At 36.2% G+C, this 15558-nt stretch overlaps 1 protein-coding gene across 4 annotated transcripts in view; it reads left to right on the forward strand.

Annotated features, from left to right (window-relative positions):
• The window catches only part of Smchd1 (structural maintenance of chromosomes flexible hinge domain containing 1), a 146563-nt gene that overhangs the window by 19009 nt on the left and 111996 nt on the right, over nucleotides 1–15558 (forward strand). For all 4 annotated transcript variants that reach the window (XR_016538836.1, XM_090353379.1, XM_090353378.1 and 1 more), the window contains exons 8-14: nucleotides 1173–1339; nucleotides 4343–4433; nucleotides 5700–5910; nucleotides 7539–7659; nucleotides 7739–7922; nucleotides 10132–10326; nucleotides 11996–12109. Coding sequence is in view for 3 of the 4 variants with exons in the window: in XM_090353379.1 (XP_090209505.1) it covers nucleotides 1173–1339; nucleotides 4343–4433; nucleotides 5700–5910; nucleotides 7539–7659; nucleotides 7739–7922; nucleotides 10132–10326; nucleotides 11996–12109 (1083 nt within the window). In the remaining variant the exon portion in view is untranslated. The remainder of the gene's footprint in view (nucleotides 1–1172; nucleotides 1340–4342; nucleotides 4434–5699; nucleotides 5911–7538; nucleotides 7660–7738; nucleotides 7923–10131; nucleotides 10327–11995; nucleotides 12110–15558) is intronic.

Below are 15558 nucleotides of genomic sequence, written 5' to 3' on the forward strand. Positions count from 1 at the left end.
AGTTTTACATTGATACTTTTTTTTTTTTTTGCCAGTCCTGGGGCTTGAACTTGGGCCGGAACACTGTCTCTGAGCTTCTTTTGCTCAAGGCTAGCACTCTACCACTTGAGTCACAGAACTACTTCTGGCTTTTTCTGTGTGTGTGGTATGGAGGAATCTAACCCAGAGCTTTGTACATGTTAAGCAAGCACTGTACTGCTAGGCCACATTCCAGGCCCTACATTGATACTATTAATTTGATAATTTTAATTTGGTACATCATTGGGAATGGTGGCATTTTCCACTGGTTTCAGTTTAATTCCTGACAATGGACATTATAGTATAATCCTCAACTGTTCATTTCTTCAGTAGTGCAACTGACTGAGACTAGAAAGACCAATGTAGTAATTATAACCTTAATAGAACTAAAAACAAAGCTCCCATTTACAGACCAGGTTTCTGTTACCCAATTTTGATATTGAGTCCTTTAATCCCTTTAAAGTCATAATTTTTTTTTTTTTTTTGTGGGGGGAGTTTGTTTTGGCAGTCTTGGGCTTGAACTCAGGGCCTGGGAGGCACTGTTCTTGGCTCAAGGCTAGTGCTCTGCCACTTGAGCCACCGCGCCACTTCTGGTTTTTTGTGTGTATGTAGTACCGAGGGAGTAGCATCCAGGGCTTTGTGCATTCCAGGCAAGCACTCTACCACTAGGCTTTGCTCCTAAAGTCCTAATTTAAAAAAAAAGGACGTTTTATTAGAAAATTGCCAAGAATACTAATAGTGATTCCCATCTTTGTTTTCTGTACCTGGAGAGAGAAAGAAGAGAAGATATCTATCTTCCCTTGAATAACCAGTCTAGGAAAGAAAACTGAAAGCTTCAACCATAGCTACCATTTAGACAGTGAAGCTTCATTGTTTTATTTTCATAGCTGCACTCTATTTCAAAAGCATGTCTATATGTATACCATTTTTGTCTAGGTTAAAGAAAGTTCCCTTGGCCTTAAAGTGTTGTCAAAGGCTCACCTAATATATTACATTTAGGCCAATTTTTCCCAACATTTTTTTTGTAGATTATTTTGAAATCTATCCAAATGAATCATATTAAAATTTATATAAGGCTACTAGTATGATTAAAGTAACTCGACAATTTAAAAATTACTAGTGTAATTTAAGATGTATTTGTATTCACTTTGTAGCCATGTGATTCTGTTCATATTACAAGCGATGAGGAGAGATTTCTACATAATCTTATTGTAGAGGAGAAGGAAAAAGATAGTTTTACTGCTGTGGTCATCACAGGGGTACAACCAGAGCACATACAGTACTTGAAAAATTATTTCCATCTTTGGACACGACAATTAGCGTAAGTATACTGAGCTCAAATAATGTTGCCATTCACCTTTTTTAAGACAAACTTATTACAGATGCATCAAGGCCTCTCGGCTATTCTTTTCATCCGGTTTCCTTCAGTCTAGAATCTAGTGTTGCTGTTAGTGTTAATGTAGTTCTTTGTTCACTCATTTTAAAAGTAAAAATAATCAAAGTATCCTGAGCATTAAGAGGCACGGTATTTTTGACACCTATTGTAAAATTAAGAATGAATTTGTCATTTGTCAACTTTAGCTTTTACTTCCATGTCACTGGTTTTCTCTGCTTTTTTGTGGCATCTGTCAATCTTTCATGCTATATTTTTTTCTTATGTCTTCCCGGTATAATACCTTTTCCAGGGTACTCGGGTTTAAACTTAGTGCTTAAAACTTTCTAGACAGGCTGGGCATGCGGTGGCTCATGCCTGTAATCCTAGCTACTCAGGAGTCTGAGATCTGAGGATCAAAGTTCAAAGCCAGCCCAGACACAAAAAGACCTTAGACTCTTATCTCCAGTTAATCTGTAGAAAATGGGAAATGGGGCTTGAACTGAAGAGCTCAGTGACAGTGCCCAGGCCAAGTTCAAGCCCCATTACCCCCTTGCCCCCTCCCCCCCCAAAATAAACAATTTTCTAGGCAGGTGGATCCCTACTTGAGCCACAACCCTAACCCTTGTAATGTATTTTAAGTTCAGTCATAATCTATAACAGTAGCTGCTACATGTAAAATCTCAAATACATTCATCAACTGAATACATCCAGCCCATTGAAATAAAAATAATAAATGTGATTATGACATACTGGTAATACTGAGAAGAAATTACTGAGTATTTAGGCAATTTTTCTAGGTTAGCTATATATCTCATTAGACCAAATCAGAATATTTACTATGTTCTCTTTATGTTGATTAGACACATAGCATTTATTTGATTGTTTCCTCAGTTTTTGTTAGTCTGAAACACTCGGTCTTGTAATACATATGTCAACGCAAACAAATAGAAAAAAAAAAAAAATATATATATATATGGCCTGGTCTTGGGATTTGAAATCAGGGAGTGGGCACTATCCCTGAGCTTTTTGTTCAAGGCTAGCATTTTGTTCTTGAATAACTGCTGGCTTTTTGGTGGTTAATTGGAGATAAAAGTCTTAAAGGCTTTTCTGGCCTGGCTGGCCTCAAAGTATGATTATCAGATTGCGGTCTTTTGAGTAGGATTACTAATGTGAGTTTTTGGCACCTTGCTAAAATTGATTTAAAAATCTTTTCACACTTCTCTCAATAGTACACTCATAGTATTTTGCACGGAAGATACATATTAATGGAGTTAAAATTTTTTGTCTTTATAGAAAAAATTGAGTACCTTTTTTCTGGAATGATTTTTTCTTGAGAAATTTTATGACATTGGGTTTCTTCTCTATATATTTCATTCATTCATGTATTTATTTATTCAGTAGACGTGGGAAACCTTTTTTCTGGTCTTGTAGCTTGAACTTATAGTCTGGGCACAGTCCCTGAATGTCTTATTTACTCAAGGCTAGTGCTCTATTATTTAAGCCACTGCAGTACTTCCAGCCTTTTCTGTTTATATATTAAGAAATGGAGCTCAGGGCTTCATCCATGCTAGACATGCCCTCTGCCACTAAGCCATACTCCCAGGCCTTCAGTGGTGTTTTAAGGAGGAGTTAATATACTAAATCTACATTTTCTTTCCTTTTTCCTGTTTTTTTTTTTTTTTCTCTTCTGCACTTTTTTTTTTTTTAAGATCTCATTAAGTAGCCCAGGCTGGTGTTAAGATATCCAGCACTTCTATTTGTGTGTGTGTGTGTGTGTGTATGTGTATGTGTATATATGTCGGTATGTCCATCTGTTATGGGGCTTGAACTCTGCACCTCGGTTCTGTCCCTGAGTTTTCTAGCTTGGCTAGCATTCTACAACTTTGAGCCACAGCAGCACTTCTGGTTCTCTGGTGGGACATGAGTCTCATGAACTTTGGTGCCTGGGCTAGCTAGCTTTGAACTGTGATTCTTAGATCTCAGCCTCCTCAGTAGGTAGAATTACATGTGTGAGCCACCAGTGCCCGGCTATTATCTTTTTTGGTTGAAACTTACATGATGGAATTTTGCAATAATGTAATCCAACAGTAAGTAAGAAGCTGTTTTGAACAATTCACCAAAATATATTATTTAACCTATATTTACAAAATAAACAATTTCTGAAGAAATGATGGTTTTCAGTAGGCTTATATTGAATTTATTAATTTTGTCGTCTGTCACCAATTAACTATGACAAGAAAAATTCTAGAACGATGTTTTCCTATTGAGAAGATTATTTGAAGATATATAATTCATTGTGCTCCCAGATGTTCATGTACTTTCTAGAATATTACTAGCAAATAGGATTATGACCTCTTGCTTTCTGGGTTTTCTTTATTAAAGTGTTCTTGAAAGTGGAGTATATGTGGACTTTGAAATTAGAAATACTTGAATTGAAGTCTTATTGTTCCCTAAACTCTAATTCTGTTACTTTAAATTATATACACTGTTTACCCCGGTTTTTGTTTTTATAAAGTAAGATGCAATCATACCTGGATTTCAGAATTGTTGGGATTAAAAGTGAATTTAAAGTTGTTTTTTTTTTTTTTTGGTGGATCATGGGCTTGAACTTGACCTGGGCACTGTTACTGAGCTCTTCAGCTCAAGGCTACCGTCCTACCCTTGAGCCAAGCCCCACTTCCCTTTTTTTTAAGAGGTTAATTGGAGATAAGAGTCTCAGGTCCTAAAAGTATTTAAATATGTATGGAATGGATGTTCCTGGATATGTAAGTTAGAACTGGAGAGCGCTGGTGTAGCAAATGTAAAGCTCTGGGTTTGATCTCATACACCAAAGCAAAACAAAGCTTGGCACATCATACTCTCAAATTGTAGCAGTTATTTTTTGGTAGATTATCTAAACTGTAATTTTATGTAAATTTAAAGAACTAAACTTAATCTTCTTTATTTTAGGCATATTTATCATTACTATATTCATGGCCCAAAAGGAAATGAAAAACATACTTCAAAAGAAGTTGGACCTTTCAACAATATTGATATTGATGTAAGATAAAAATCCATCATATAGTATTACAGATTATTAGCTATATGTTCCAGTTCCAAGTGACTCTAGATGATAACTGTTGGTGTGGGCCCAGTGGCCCCCTGTCTCATAGCTTAGCATGTTCTTTCCCTGGGCAGCACCAAGCCCATTCAGTAAAGGTAGTAAATAATTAGCACCATCCACTTTGCCTGGGATAGTTCCTTGGTGCTTGAGCTATAACCATATAAGGCATCAAGGTCCAGCTAAACCTTACTGGTCATTTAAGTCACCTGAGGTGGCACTCTTTGGGTCAGCCATGACCATATAAAGTAGCAGAACCCTAAACTTCACATATTATAAAAAGTCACCCAACGCAATAGCTGGCAAGTTTTTTTTGTGAGAAGGGGTCTTGCTGGTAATAAACCCTTTCTTTGTTCTCTATACCTAGATGTCTTCCTGATTTTCTGGCATAGTTCTATAATAGTTTTATTACAATAGCAATCAAAAATCTTTTTCGTTGTCTTTTCTGAAAATACTTTAATTATTTGGATATATAAATAGATGGTTCCTAGATTTTTTTTGGGGGGGGAGGCTGGGCTGTTCTTGTGGTGTTTGAACTCAAGGCCTAGGCACTGTCCTAGAACATCTTTGTACACATGGCTAACGCTCTACTACTTGAGCCATAGCCTACTTCTTGCTTCTTAATAAGTTTTCTCAAAGATTCTCAGGGACTTTCATGCCTAGGCTGCCTTCGAACCCTGATCCTTACTCAGATCTCAGCATCCTGAGTAGCCAGGATTATAGGTGAGAGCCGCCTCTGCCTAGCCCTAGTTTTTGTTTGTTTGTTGTTAAAGTACTTACTTTTTTTTTTTTTTTAAATAACCATCATGCCTTCAAAGCAAGTTGCAAAGCAGTGTTTACACAAATACACAGGGTTTTTTTTTGCATATAGAAATCTTAATAAGATTTAGAAGTACAAAACGTTTTTGTTTTGAGTTCTCTATCTTTTGTCACTTAATGTTGTCCTACTTTCTAGAAACTTTGAATTAAATTTGCTAATGACTTGCCCTTCACTTCTGATTTATGTTTCTTTCCTTTTTTATCTTTGTTGTATCTTCCCTATGAGATGCAGCTTATTTGATCATGCATAAATATACACATATATATTTCATTAAGCTAAATGATTACTTATATAAAGAGGTAATTTTTTCCTATCTTTTTGTTAAGTCATAGCTGAAATAAAAGTCACCATAGAACTTAATTATATTTGTTTTATTTTTATTTTAGATTTCTATGTTTGACAAAGGCAAAGCACCTAAGATTGTCAACTTAAGGGAAATACAGGATGACATGCAGACATTGTATATAAACACAGCATCTGATAGTTTTGAGTTCAAGGCTCATGTTGAAGGAGACGGTATAGTGGAAGGGATTATCCGATACCATCCTTTCTTATATGATAGAGAAACTTACCCTGATGATCCATGCTTTCCATCAAGTAAGTTTAAAGATTTGTAAGTGCTTTTAACTAGTTATTTTCCTAAAATAGTGAGTACTACTTAAGCTGTTAAAGTTCTGCAAATCTTTAGTAAGGTATTTGTATTTTTGTAACTCATTTCTGTATATATTCAGTTTGAGATGAGAACAGTACTGGCTATAGAAAAAAGTTCTTGTCTCTTAAACCTGTAGTGAACTAAAATTCACATATGTATGCCTGACAGTCGTTTTTGTATTCTAAGATCATCTTCCCTTTGTAAATATTTATTTTGCCAGTCCTGGAGCTTGAACTCAGGACCTGGGTACTGTCCCTGGGCTTTCGCAAGGCTAGTGTTCTACCACTTGTGCCACAGCACGGCCTTTTTTGTGTATGGGGTAGTGAGGTATTTAACCAGCCATGCTCCCAGCCCTATTGTTTTTTTTTTTTTTTTTGTCAGTCCGGAGGCTTGAATTCTGGGCCTAGGCCCTGTCCCTGAGCTGTTCAGCTCAAGGTTTGCACTGTACTACTTGAACCACAGAACCACTTCTGGTTTTCTGGTGGTTAATTGGAGATAAGTCTCATGTACTTTTGTGCCTGGGGTTGGCTTTGAACCACAATCCTTAGATCTCAGTCTCCTGAGTAGCAAGGATTACAGTTATTTGCGAGCCATTGGCGCCCAGCCTACTTTTTTTTTTTTAATTATACTGCTAGTTCTGATGAGATGGTGACATTTACAGTATTTACCTAATATTGGTAGGTAGGGAAGAAGTTGTTTCTTCCCCTCTCCGCCCAAGTTGTAGAGCTTGAACTCAGGCCTGGATGCTATCCCTGAGCCTCTTTCTGCTCTAGGGTAGCACTCTACCACTTGAGCTGAAGTTTCAGGTTTTTTTTTTTGTTTGTTTTTTGTTTTTGCCAGTCCTGGGGCTTGAACTCAGGGCCTGAGCACTATGGGGTGTGGTGTGGGCTTTCTTCAAGGCTAGCGCTCTACCACTGGAGCCACAGCATCCACTTCTGGCTTTTCTATATATGTAGTACCAAGGAATTGAACCCAGGTCTTTGTGCATGCTAAGCAAGCACTCTACCACTAGCCCAAACTCCCTGCCCTATTATATATGACTTTTTAACTCCGAATAAGATTGGAGACTCAGCATGGATTGGTTAGTGGGTAAGTAGTTGTTGACAAGACATTTTATTAGCACCAGATGGGAAATCTGCCTTTCCAATAGCAAACAGTAAAGTTAGCATTGCTATAATTATTATTATATTATTTTTAAATAATTGTTAAAAGGGACTTTACCTTTTTTTTTTTTTTTCTGGCCAGTCCTGGGGCTTGAACTCAGAGCATGGGCATTGTCCTTGAGCTTTCTCAAGGCTAGCACTCAAGGTTACCACTTGAGCCACAGCACCACTTACGGCTTTTTCTGTTTGGGGTACTGAGGAATCAAACCCAGGGCTTCATGCATGCTGGGCAAGCACTTTGCCAATAGGCTACACTCCTAGTCTGACTTTAGCTTTTTATAGGATGCAATTTGAAGAGTTCACATGAATTTGTGCTATCATTTCTCTGAAGCAATTATTTCATTCTTCAGTAGAAATTGATCCTATTTTACAGAAATAAATGCTTTTATTCACTTATTCTTCTGATACAGAATTAAAAGATGAAGATGATGATGATGATTGTTTCATAATTGATAAAGCAGCAAGAGGGAAAAGACCTATTTTTGAATGTTTTTGGAATGGCCGATTAATACCATATACATCAGTTGAAGAGTAAGCTTTCCCTTTTGATGGAATTGCATTGTTTTGTTACTTAATCTTTTTTATTGACTGCTATTTTATTTTGTTCAAGCTTTGACTGGTGTACTCCTCCTAAGAAGAGAGGACTTGCACCAATTGAATGCTACAATCGAATATCTGGTGCGTTATTCACTAATGATAAATTTCAAGTTAGTACAAATAAACTTACGTTTATGGATCTTGAGCTGAAATTGAAAGATAAGAATACCCTTTTTACAAGGATTTTAAATGGACAGGTATGACTTTTTAGTATTAAATTTTGATAATTACCAATGTGTTTTTTTAATTTAGCAAGTCTGTTTATAAGTATAATGCATGTTGCTAAATATCACCATCATTTGCTCCCAAAATTTTGTATTTTTAAGTTAACTAAAGATACTAGTACAATAGGTTCTCACTGATACCGTATGTTCTTTTATTTAAAGACTGTGGTCAACAGTTTAACCTGATTTAGATACTTAGCATTTAAATGTATCAAATATTACATAATATTTTATGTTTATGTCTGTTGTTTCCATTTCCTAGAGTTCATTTCAGTAAGTACTATGACATGGATATAGTAAAAGTAGAAGCCTCAGAAACATCTTTGGGGGGAGAGAAATGGGGACCAAGACATGAGAAAGGGTATCACTGTATGTGAAGTAATGCACCCTCTATCTGGTGAATATAATGTAACCCTTCTAGTAATTACAATAAAAAAATAGGGGAAAAAAGAAACATCTTTACATAATTAAGGGCATAGATGAACAGTTAAATCTGTTTCATAAGCTTTGCACAGTGATCACCTAATTATAAAGGTAATTATCTGGGTAAAATAGAGCTATGAATACTTTTTCTCTTTATTTTTTTTTTTTGCCAGTCTTAGGGCTTAAACTCAAGGCCTGGGCACTTTACCACTTGAATCACAGCTCCAGTTCTGGCTTTTCCTATGCACATGGTACTGAGGAATTGAACCCTGTGCTTTGTACATGCTAGGCAAGCACTCTATCACTAGGCCACATTCCCAGCCCCCAAATAGTTTTTTCAAAAATGGAATGTGATTAGTATACTTAACACTACACTTGTTGTAGTTTAATGTTGTATTGCTGAAAGATAGATTTCTTTTCTTGGTTGATAGTGATGTCTGGTATTTAGGACCTTGGATCCAAGAATAATACCAAACATTTCCCTCTCTGCTTTTTTTCTTCCCTCCTTCCTTATCTCATGCTTCCTGTTCTTGTTTGGTTTCTTGCTCAGTGTAGTCTTCTTTAGACGTGTTTCCAGTCTGGCCTTTTTGCTAGCTCGTGGTAAATAAAATCTTCCAGATTTTTCTAGTAAGGCTGGCTTTAATCCACTGATGCAGTGCAACAATGATACTCAAAAGATAATATGTAGAAAATAAACATTACAATTTGGGCGGCCAGGGATGGAGGGAAAGTTGAGAAAAATTGTTCTTAGAGAACAATGTTCTACAAGAAATGTACTCACTACTTTATGTATTGTATGTAACTGTAACTCCTCTGTATATCATCCTGACAATAAAAAAATAAACATGGAAAAAATCCCAGCCCTTCAGATTTCAGTTTCCTGAGTAGCTAGGCTTCTAGATGTATGCCATGGATGCCTGGCTTTCAAACATTCCTTAGGTGATGTTTTGTTGGAAATCAGCTAAATTTATACAGAAAAAGGAATCTAGAAAATACTTTTTTCTTTAAAAATTATTTTATTGTGGCTGGGAATGTGGCTTATTGGTAGAATGCTTGCCTAGCATGTTATTTCCTCAGTAACACACACAGAAAAAGCCAGAAGTGGAGCTGTGACTCAAGTGGTAGAGCTCTGGTCATGAGCACAGAGAGGCTCATGCAGGGACAGAGCCTAAGCTGAGTTGAAGCCCCACAACCCACGGTGGGGGTGGGGGTGTGATTATTGTTACTATAAAGGTAACATATAGAGGGGCTATAGTTAACATAATTCTGGAAAATAATAAAATTATTTCTTTTTGGACAGTTTCACCCCTTCCCTTGCTTTGTTTTTCCTTTCCATTTGTTCCCACAAATTGTATAGTTCATTTTCCAACATAGTGTCTAGTGAGTTCCACTGCTGCATTTGTACCATTTTCTTTCCATTTCTGTGACTCTTCTTAAGTTCTCTATATGTGAACAAACAAGACAAAGAAAAAGGAAAAAAAAAACTTTTCATTTTTTGGAGTTCACTACAGTAAGTATTACTCTGTATGATCAGGTGAGGAATAATATTTTAACTAAGCTTTACTCAAATAACACAAGACTGAAATTCTATTAATGTATTGTTAACATATGAGAAGAAGAGAATACAAAACCATTGAAGTAGATATTCTTTTTGTAGGTTGAAGGTATAATGTATGGAAGAGAAAAGGAAATTAGTGACATATGTAAGGGTGTATTTTATAGTAGCTATATTTCATAGAATATTATTTTTTTTTTACAGGAACAAAGAATGAAAATTGACAGAGAATTTGCCTTGTGGCTGAAGGACTGTCATGAAAAGTATGACAAACAGATAAAATTTACACTTTTTAAAGGAATAATTACTCGTCCAGATCTTCCCTCTAAAAAACAAGGCCCCTGGGCAACATATTCAGCAATAGAATGGGATGGAAAAATATACAAAGCAGGACAGCTGGTAATTTAGCTTTTGGATTCAATTTTTAGTAGTATTTGAAACTGAATGTGTTACAATTTTTAATAACAAAAACAATGCTATGTTTAAGCTCCTAAGGTGGTACTAAAGAGTAAAAAGGACAAGACTGATTTTAATTAATAAATTAGAATATTTAAAGTCTTAATTATTAAGCTAAGCACTGGTGGTTTATGCCTGTAATCCTAGCTACTCAGGCTAAGATGTGAGGGTCACTGTTCAAATTCAGCCTGGGCAGAAAAGTCTGAGTGAGATTATCTCCAATAAACTCAAATAGCTGAAGAAGAGGAACAAATAATGAAATTTTTAGGGCAAAAGTTGTTTAGGGGAGTCAGGAGTTTGGCCTGATGGTAGAGTGCTTGCTTAGCACCACTCCTCAGTACCACATTCATAGAAAAACAGTGGACGTAATGTTGTGGCTCCAGTGGTAGAGCTCTAGCCTTGAGAAAGTCCAAAGACAGGCCCTGAGTTCAGTATACAGGACTGGCCAAAAAAAAAAAGTTGGTTAGGGTGAATATTAAAAGACAGAAGCTGGGCAACTGTAGCTCATGCCTATCATCCAGGAGGCTGAGATCTAAGGATTGCAGTTTGAAGCTAACCTAGAGAGGAAATGCTATACTCAGTGGTAGAACACTGGCCTTGAACAAAACACAAATAGCTCAGGACCAGTCCACAGTAGGATTGAGGGGAGGAGGAAGATAGATGAATTAGAGAGAGGTGAATAGTCATTTTCCATATATATGTAAAACTGGTGCTGAGTAATTGAGGGTGTTGGGAAAGATGGAAGGGGTGACATTGATCAAGATGCATTTTTTGTAATCATATTGACTTGTCAGATTGCTTACAATTAAATAGAAATGGAGAGGCTTGAGTATACATAGTTACAAAAGTGGAGTAGCATTTTCATTATTGTGGGAAGCCATATCATATATTTAAAGTTATGAAGTTGGATGAGACTCCATTTAGAACTAGTTAATACAGCTAAAGAGCCAGGTTCTCAAGCTTATCTAACACTTAAGGGGTAGAATGAAAAGAACTGGCTGGCAAAGGAGACAAAGAATAAACTGAGAATGGAATCTAGAAGTGTTTAGTGTCCCTGAAGCCAAGTGAAAAGTTACACGGATCACTTTGTCGAATGATTTGTGGGCTTGAATAAAAGACTTGAGGTGAACATAGATACACGTAAGCAAATTCAGTAAAATGGCCAGCAGTAAGAATTATCCTGAAACCTATTGTGTATTTGAGTGAAAATAATGTAGAAAATGTGAAGAGGTAGATTGAGTATAAACACTTCAAATCCTTTTTTTTTGTCTTAAAGTAATAGAAGTAGTATCCTTAGCGTTAAGGCAAATACCATAATTAAGTTTTGAGCTAATTTATTTGATAAAAATGTTACTCAACTTTGTAAACACATAAGACATTTGCATAAAAATCTGTATTTTTCAAAAATTTTGTAATAAGTAGACTTTAAAATATAATTTTATAGTCTACTAGAATAGTTATTAGTAATTCTACTGATATTTACTAGAGGTTTTTGCCAGTTGCTGAGGGTTTTTACCTTGCCTAAGAGAGCTATATGCTATAATCATTACTAAATTTCTTCCAATATATATTAAGACTGATATTTTTTTCCTTTAAACACCTGTGTTACCAGGTCAAGACAACCAAGACACTTCCTCTCTTTTATGGAAGCATAGTAAGATTTTTTCTTCATGGTGATCATGATGGAGAAGTATATGCTACAGGAGGAGAAGTTCAAATTGCAATGGTAAGACAGCATGTAATGAAAAGTGCAAGTGTCTTAAAAGTAAAGATAGTGTATTTGTCTTGGTTTCACTTTTGTATAGATATGGGAATAGAAGTCACAGTCCTTTTATTTTTTTGCTATTCCTGGACCTTGAACTCAGGGCCTGGGCACTGTCCTTGAACACTTCTTGCTCAAGGCTAGTGTTCTGCCACTTGAGCCACAGTGCTACTTCTGGCTTTTTCTATGTATGTGGTACCCGGAAATTGAACCCAAGGCTTCATGCTTCCTAGGCTAGCCCACTACCATTCCCGGCCCTCACAGTATTTTTTTTTAATTAAAGAATTTATTAACATTGATTTTTACATCATATTTCAAATGGCGTGTTTAACAAACAAGTATTCAAGAAGGGAATCTTTATATACAGTCACTGGCACTTAGATTTTAGAACATAATCAAAATTAGATACATATTAATCTATGTAATAAAACATGTCTACAAAATCATAAGTTTTTATGTCTATGTAGTTGTGTATGTATTTCCAGTACCATATCCATAGCATTGGGTATTCAACTATTGAGTCTCCCTCTTGTACTGTTTGGATCTAATAGCCACATATTAAGGATACCATGTGCCTTTTGTCCTTTGGTCTTGACTTGTCTCACTCAACATGATTCGTTCTAGATTCACTCACTTCCCTGTAAATGCCATTATTTTATCTTGTCTGTTGGCTATGTAGAATTCCGTTGTATGTATGTCTGTGTATATATCTGTATTTCTTTCTTTCTCTCTCTCTCTATATATCACATTTTCTGTATCGATTCATCTGTAGTAGGGCTTCTGGATTGTTTCCATCACCTGGCTATTGTGAATAGTGCAGAGATAAACATAGCTGAGCAGGTGTCCTTATCATGGGTTATGGTGTTCAGGATAGATGCCCAGAAATGGTATGGCGGGATGCTAGGGAAGGTCAATTTTCAGTTCTTTAAGAAATCTCCACACTGCTTTCCAGACTGGCTGAACTAGTTTACAATCCCACCAGCAGTGCAGTAAGGTTCTTTTTTCTTCACAACCCTGCCAGCATCTGTCATTGACTGATTTCAAAATCTTGGCCATTCTTGTTGGAGTAAGGTGGTATCTTAGGGTTATTTTTATTTGCATTTCCTTTATGACCATAGATGATAAACATTTTCTCATATGAGTTTCTGCCATTTTAATCTCTTTTGTTAAGTGTCTCTTTAGTTCCCTTGCCCATTTAGTGAATGGTTTGTTGGGTTGGGGTGTGGGGTGGGATTAGTTTCTTGAGTTCCCTGTAGATACTGGATATTAAGCATTTGTCAGATGTATTGTTGGTGAATATCTTTTCCCAGTTGGTTGGCTGTCTCTCTACTTTTGCGACTATGTTTTTATCTGTACAGAAACTTTTTATTTTTAGGTAGTCCCATTTATTGAGTCTCTCTCCAGTCTGTTGTGACCCTGGGATTCTGTTCAGGAATCTTTTGCCTGTGCCTATGAGTTCCAGTGTCTCTGCGACTCTATCATGTAGCAATTTCAAGGTTTCCGGTCTGACATTGAGGTCTTTGATCCACTTTGAGTTAATGCTTGTGCATGGCGAAAGGCTAGGGCCAATTTTTAGTTTTCTGCATGTGGCTGCCCAGTTTTGCCTGAATAGGCTGTGTTTGTTCCACTGTATATCTTTGGCTATAGGTATGTGGTTCTATTTCTGGTTCTTTTGTTCCATCGATCTTCTGGTCTGTTTTTGTGCCAATACCTGCTGTTTTTGTTATTATGCCTCTATAGTAGAGTTTGAACTCTGGTATTGTAATACCTGCTGCATTGCTCTTTTTGCCTAGAATTGTTTGGGCTATTCTAGGTCTTTTCTTGTTCCATATGAACCTTTAGATTGTATCTTTTATTTCAGTAAAGAATGTCTTTGGGATTTTGATGGGGTTTGCATTGAATTTGTGTATCAATTTTGGTAGTATGGCCATTTTCACTAACTGTGTTGGTTCTCCCTAGCCATGAGTGTGGGATGCCTTTCCATTTCTTGGTGTCCTCTTTCTTTTGTTAGGCTTTTATAGTTTTCATTAAATAATTCCTTTACATCTTTGGTTAAGTTAATTCCTAAGTATTTTATTCTTTTGGGGGCTATTGTAAATGGGATAATTTTCTTGATTTGGCCTTCTGTTTATGTATTGTTGGTATACAAGAAGACTGCTTACTTCTGAAGGTTCATTTTGTATCCTGCCACTTTGCTAAAATGGTTTATTAATTGTAGGAATTTGGGAGTGGATCTGATTGGGTTGCTCAAGTAGAGAATCATGTCATAGCGAATCATGTGAATAGGGATAGTTTAATTTCTTCTTTCCCTATGTGAGATCCTTTTGATGTCCTTCTCTGCCTTATTGCTCTGGCTAAGGGTTGCAGCATTATATTGAAGAGAAGTGGAGAGAGTAGGCATCCCTGTCTAGTTCCTGATTTTAAGGTAAATGGTTCCAGTCTTTCACCATTTAGTATGGCTGTATGGCTTTAATTATTTTAAGGAATGTACCTCTTAATTCCTATTTTTTCTAGTACTTTCAACATGAATGGATGTTGTATTTTGTCAAATGCCTTTTCCGCGTCCAGAGAATTTATCATACGATTCTTATCCTTAGCTCTATTGATATGATATATTACATTAATTGATTTGCGAATGTTAAACCAGCCTTGCATCTGTGGGATGAAAGCCTACTTGATTGTAGGGTATAATTTTTTAAATTTGTTTCTGGATTCTGTTGGCTAGTATTTTATTGAGGAGTTTTGCATCTGTGTTCATTAGAGAGATAGGTCTGTAGTTTTTTTTGTTGGGTATTTCCCTGGTTTAGGGGTGAGTGTAATATTAGCTTCATAAAATGAGTTTGGTATTGCTCCTTGTGCTTCTATTTCTTGGAAGAGTTTCAAGAGTACAGGTGTTACTTCATCTTTAAATGTCTTGTAGAATTCCGTAGTGAAACCCTCTGGACCTGGGCTCTTTTTGGTTGGAATTTCCCTGATTGCTTCCGCAATTTCATTGTAAGAGATTGGTTCGTTCAATTTGTTTACCTCATCATTTTTCAATGTGGGTAGCCTAAATTTATTTAAGAAGTCATCCATTTCTACTAGATTTTCTTGTTTCTTTGAATATAGGCCCTGGTAGTACTTACTCATAATTGACTGAATTTCTTGAATATCAGTTATGATTGTTCCCGTGGGGTCTCTAATCTTGTTTATTTCGAGTCTCCCCTCTCCTTTTTTTTTGATCTTGCCAAGGATCTGTCAATTTTGTTGACTATTTCAAAGAACCAACTTTTTGATTTATTAATTTTGTGTAGAGTGGATCTTACTTCAATCTCTGATATTTCTGATTTTATTTTTATTTCTGTCTTTCTAGTTGTTTTATAATTAAGTTATTCTTGCTCCTCTAGGGGCTTCAATTTCTTTTTTTAGGTTAT

Source organism: Megascapheus bottae, chromosome 19 (genome assembly GCF_031878675.1).
Source record: "Megascapheus bottae isolate mThoBot1 chromosome 19, mThoBot2.hap1, whole genome shotgun sequence".
In the NCBI taxonomy this organism is placed as follows: domain Eukaryota; kingdom Metazoa; phylum Chordata; class Mammalia; order Rodentia; family Geomyidae; genus Megascapheus; species Megascapheus bottae.